Source organism: Lissotriton vulgaris, chromosome 12, assembly GCF_964263255.1.
Source record: "Lissotriton vulgaris chromosome 12, aLisVul1.2, whole genome shotgun sequence".
Lineage (NCBI taxonomy): Eukaryota > Metazoa > Chordata > Amphibia > Caudata > Salamandridae > Lissotriton > Lissotriton vulgaris.
The window spans coordinates 262,144,358-262,150,357 of NC_141700.1; the positions used below are offsets into that span (position 1 = coordinate 262,144,358).

The 6,000-nt window shown below is 44.5% G+C and overlaps 1 protein-coding gene across 1 annotated transcript in view; it reads left to right on the forward strand.

Annotated features, from left to right (window-relative positions):
* CNGB1 (cyclic nucleotide gated channel subunit beta 1) overlaps nucleotides 1–3,323 on the forward strand; it is a 1,326,699-nt gene extending 1,323,376 nt beyond the window's left edge. Inside the window, exon 42 of the mRNA XM_086945539.1 lies at nucleotides 2,681–3,323. Within this exon, the coding sequence (XP_086801665.1) occupies nucleotides 2,681–2,884 (204 nt within the window). The 3' untranslated portion in view covers nucleotides 2,885–3,323. The remainder of the gene's footprint in view (nucleotides 1–2,680) is intronic.
* The last annotated feature ends 2,677 nt before the right edge of the window (nucleotides 3,324–6,000 follow it).

Genomic DNA, 6,000 nt, shown 5'->3' on the forward strand with positions numbered 1-6,000 from the left:
ATTAAGGGGAAGTTCATTCTGGACAGAATACCAGTGAATTTGATATATTTCGATCATATCGTATTTAAAAATATAAACAAATACCCAAAAAACCTCCTTAACTACAATAATCTGCATTTGACTTATCATTGCTAAAAATATTTTGTAAGGCATTGAAAATGAGTTCTATGTGCGACAGGTTATTTATTTTAAACAGATATTTGTTTGTTTCTTAAAAACTTCTTATACTCTGGTCATTTCAAATGAGTTTTTCCACACCTGGGTTGTCAGTAATTGGGCATCTCTGGGACAGACCTTCACTGTCAGGCTCTTCAGTGGCAAATGCAAAAACCACAGGTGATGGACAGAATGCAGAACAATGTCATACATTCACCCCAGTACAGAGATCTGGGCCTACATCCATCGTTTTTTTGCACACCACACCACCCCAGTTCTGACATGGCTATATGCAAATCAGTCGGACCCTGTGCCTCATGGGAACAGTCCAGCCCGAACTGCCAAGCCATGCCTTCCCTGACCGGAAACAAGCTTCGGAGGACCGGTTTCTGGCATTCCAGCCGTCCTCAGCCCGGCTTGCTTGAATCCAGTGGTGTGGAGTGCATGGGACTCACGTCTGAGCATACCCATCCAACTCGGGGTGACAAATGCAAAAACCATAGGTGATGGACAGAATGCAGAACAATGTCATACATTCACCCCAGTACAGAGATCAGGGCCTAAATCCATCGTTTTTTTGCACTCCACACCACCCCAGTTCAGACATGGCCATATGCAAATCAGTCTGACCCTGTGCCACATGGGAACAGTCCAGCCCGAGCTGCCAAGCCATGCCTTCCCTGGACCAGAAACAAGCTTCCGAGGACCAGTTTCTGGCAATCCAGCCGTCCTCAGCCCGGCTTGCTTGAATCCAGTGGTGTGGAGTGCATGGGACTCACGTCTGAGCATACCCATCCCACTCGGGTGACAAATGAAAAAACCACAGGTGATGGACAGAATGCAGAACAATGTCATACATTCACCCCAGTACAGAGATCAGGGCCTAAATCCATCGTTTTTTTGCACTCCACACCACCCCAGTTCAGACATGGCCATATGCAAATCAGTCTGACCCTGTGCCTCATGGGAACAGTCCAGCCCGAACTACCAAGCCATGCCTTCCCTGGACCGGAAACAAGCTCCCGAGGACCGGTTTCTGGCATTCCAGCCGTCCTCAGCCCGGCTTGCTTGAATCCAGTGGTGTGGAGTGCCGCTATAAGTGTGGCAGGGTATGCTCAGACGTGAGTCCCTTGCTCACTTTGCCACTGGATTCAAGCAAGCCGGGCTGAAGACGGCTAGAATGCCAGAAACCGGTCCTCGGAAGCTTGTTTCCGGTCCAGGGAAGGCATGGCTTGGCAGTTCGGGCTGGACGGTTCCCATGAGGCACAGGGTCAGACTGATTTGCATATATACCATGTCTGAACTGGGGTGGCAGAGTGGGCTAAAGAACGGTGATGAATTAAACCCAGATCTTTTGACTGGGTGTGAGTGTTTGATTGGCTCAGATGCTCCGTCCATTACCACCCCCTTTTGTACCGCTTTTGGCCGCCATAAATGTGGCAGGGTATGCTCAGACGTGAGTCCCTTGCTCACTTTGCCACAGGATTCAAGCAAGCCGGGCTGAAGACCGCTGGAATGCCAGAAATCGGTCCTCGGAAGCTTGTTTCCGGTCCAGGGAAGGCATGGCTTGGCAGTTCGGGCTGGACTGTTCCCATGAGGCACAGGGTCAGACTGATTTGCATATAGCCATGTCTGAACTGGGGTGGCAGAGTGGGCTAAAGAATGGTGATGGATTAAACCCAGATCTTTTGACTGGGTGTGAGTGTTTGATTGGCTCAGATGCTCCATCCATTACCACCTCCTATTGTACCGCTTTTGGCCGCCATAAGTGTGGCAGGGTATGCTCAGACGTGAGTCCCTTGCTCACTTTGCCACTGGATTCAAGCAAGCCGGGCTGAAGACGGCTGGAATGCCAGAAACCGGTCCTCGAAAGCTTGTTTCCGGTCCAGGGAAGGCATGGCTTTGGCAGTTCGGGCTGGACTGTTCCCATGAGGCACAGGGTCAGACTGATTTGCATATAGCCATGTCTGAACTGGGGTGGCAGAGTGGGCTAAAGAACGGTGATGGATTAAACCCAGATCTTTTGACTGGGTGTGAGTGTTTGATTGGCTCAGATGCTCCGGCCATTACCACCCCTTTTTGTACCGCTTTAGGCTCTTCAGTGGCGGCACACGATGGCCAGAAACTGCTTTTGAAATGCCTATAGTTTTATCAAAAATGCCTATATATTGACAATCACCTATCAATAGTTGGTACACAGGGTGCCCTTTCTTTTCTATTACACTTTTGAAAAAATTGGTTGCCATAAATGGTATTCTCATTCTTAAAGAAAAACTACGTTTCTGGGAGACTTTTTTTCATTTTGAAGGAGGTAAAATATCTTTCCATGCCATTGGATGGAAAATTGAGTGTAGTGGAAAGGCTGCACATATCAAGTCATTGATTTACCCTAGTAACCTTATTAGCATACTGCTGGGATAATCCTCTGATAATAAAAATAATAATAATAATGTCTAATGCTTTTTTGAGCCTTTGATGTCTCAGCTCACTTTGTCTAATCATTTACTTTCTATCTGTTTTTCAGCCATCCACCTCTAGTCAAGTACCTCCGGGCTCTCCAGTACACAGACGATCCCCAATTCCCACTCACAAACCTGAGGACGATGGTGCAGAGATAGTTTCCGAATCCGTAGATAACTCTGTCGTTATCCGTATGAGCCCCACTTCGAGGAGAGATGAGCACATCTTGTCAGTTGAGGTTCCCACCAAAGAAGAGGGGAAGAAATAAAGAGCAAATGCTAGATGGGAGAGAGGAGTGAATGCACCCCGGCCACAGGGCTGTCAGGGAGCCCCAGAAAGTCATGGAGACTTTAGATGTGTGGGAAGCCTTTTATGGACCCTGCTTGAGAGCAATTGTTAGAAGAGAAAACACATTGCATTCCAGAAAAGCAGAAGCTTAGAACTTCACCAGCTGCACTGAGTAGAGACAAAGGCAAAAACCTGGAGGTCCCATTGTGATCTTCAAGAATAATAAAAAACTTCCATAGACGTTAGTAAGTCGAATGACACACCATATATCAGTAAATCCTGACATCTGTCTCAGGGCTACTGACTTTGCAGAGGATCCTGTCTAAAAAAGGTATTCTGTTTACTGCCACGTTGCCCCACCTCTCTGGGGTGTCGGGTGTCTGGAGTTGAAGCTTTGCTGTTTGTAAAGATGATTATCAATAAATGGTACATATATTACTTGTTGCTTTATTAGTGATTGTTACTTAGAGGAAAGCTGCTTATACATGTTTCTTGGGTTCTGGAGACTGGTACACAATGATCAAATTACTTACTTATCTGTAGATCAAATTCTCTTGCATTGGTATGTTTCATATATTCACAAGGTTGAACCATTCCCTGTCATCAGCCTGGAAATCCCTAGTCATTGTATATTCTCCAGTGTTGGATCTTTCATAGAGTCACATGCTTGAATCATTCCCTGCCGTCGAGGTGGGAGTCCCACAGTACATTTTCGAAGCAGTAGAAACAGCACACATAGCTTATAGTGGCTACAGGACATTACTTTGATTAGCTTATCCACATAATTTATAAAGAACCAATTAGGAGACAGCACCCTCTAGAAAACTCCCTACTTAGGCATCTTCCCTCAGATTGTCTACCGCATGTCGTGTGAAGGGAGTCTCCTCGAGTTTTGCTCCGTTTTTCAGCATTTAACCACATTTTGGGTAATCCAAAGACAACTTTACTCTTTTATTTACCAGAGACTGGCAATAAAATGTCAGAACTATCTAAGAAAGGACTTTGGGATCTGTGGGAAAAAAAAGCTACACTCAGAGGATCCACACAATTAGTGTATCTACTACCTTCATCCTGCCCACAAGGTAAAAGATGGTAAGATTTGTCATACTTTTTCTACCAAAACTCTTAAAGATAGAGAGGTGAGGCTTTTATTATGGCTGCAGAAAGGTCTGTCCTTTCTGAGGATAGTGAGGATTCCACTCTCTCACAAGAAAGATCAAGAAAAAGGGAAAGATCACACCAGGTGTCTCCAGAGGCACCTAGGAAGCCTTAAAAAAGACTCACCATGAATCTTCAGGAGAGGCTCCTCACAGAGCGAGGAGGGAGAAAATGTCTTCAGAAGCCAAAAGGTCAGAGTCTACCACTACTTCTTTGAATCTGGCTTTCCATACTAAAAAATCCTCCTCAGAGCCATCAACTGTAAAATCCCAGCTGGCTGCAAAGACGCGACGATGACTGTATCGCTGTCAAAAATGCTAGTGGCGACAACAGTGACGAGGACGGCGTCGACAACAACCATATCAACAACAAAGACCACTTCGACAAACAAGCCATCGACTGCAAGGCTAACATCACTGTCAACGATCATTGTGAAGACAAAGACGTTGTTGACCAGACTATCGACTAAGACACAGATGTCGGCAAAGACACCATTGTCAATGGTAAGACTACCTACAAGGAAGCTGCCAGCATTACAATTAACAACAGATTTGAGAATGACATCATTGACAGAGCCAACTCGTGAAATTTTGCGCAAAGAACACTTCACCTAGCAAGGTATCTCTTCTGCCGCCAAGCCATCTGCTAGATGCAGCGGACTCAGAACTAAGTCAACAGTGCATAGAAGAACCTAAGCAGTATGTGGAGCATTTTCAACATTTCGCTCAACCACCATCTCAAGAGGGTGTGGTTGGGATTCTGATACACCTAGTTCAAGACCTTCAGGGCATGCAACAGGACTATTATAAACAATTCCCAGAACCCGCAAAGTGAACATCTCCGAAAACATACACATCAAGATCCCCAGGACTTCATGTCCTAGGCCACCACCTGCAACTCCTAGAATGACTCCGATGTCTAACAATGCAGTGCCTCCTGTGGATGATCCATCTTCCTCGTTTGAGGATATGGAGAAAGGGGAAATCCCTGATAATCTGTCTACTCCCAACGAATATGATGAGTATTTCATTTCAACACCTCCACTTGCACCGCAACTGGTGGACTCCTCACTGTGATATTAGAGGCTTCCATAGTCTCATGCAAAGAGCGGCAAAATTGTTTCAATTGCCTCTAACGATTAAGCAATAGGATTGCTTGTATGATTTAACCCCCAAAAAATCTATTAGAGCAATCCCAATAGTGGATTACATTTGGGAGGAAGGCATAAATAATATGAGAACTCCTGCCACAGTATAAGCTGTTCTGCCAAAGATTGATCAAAAATTCAAGGCACCTGAGTATTCGCCTGCATGTCTGGTTGGTTACCCAAAGCCAGATTCTGTGGTGACACAGGCGACCTAGCACTGGCCCAAGAATTCTTCAATACCAATATCAACCCTGTCTGACAGAGAAGGCAGATGTCTTGATAATATAGGCAAAGTCAAAGAAAGCTTTATTTGAACGCTATATCAGACAATCATAAAAGCAAATAAAAAGCATAAAACACATCAATCAGTTCATAAGTTAAAAAGTATCATACAAGTATAAACATAATCTACAATACATTAAAAGGTTAAAGTATTATTAAATTAGCAAAATCCCTCGTCCAATTAGAATCAATTAAATAGGCATACGTTTCCTTTGACTGAGAACTTCCTTCAGAAAGATTACTATCCTAAAAACACTGTGCTCGTTATCTAGATGTTGAAGTGCAAGAAGAGCAGGTCGACATTGACAAAGCCCAAACAATTTTAAAACTGGTACTAAGTGTGTTCTCCTTACAAGGATATAAAATCTACAAAAGAAAACCACGTGAATCTTAGATTGGTTGGAATTGTTATCACAAGGGCAGTTTTAAAGGTTTTGGGACCAGTCGTTCATTATATGTAAAGTGACTAGTCTATGAAATACCCCCAGCCTAAATCTAGTTAATAAAAA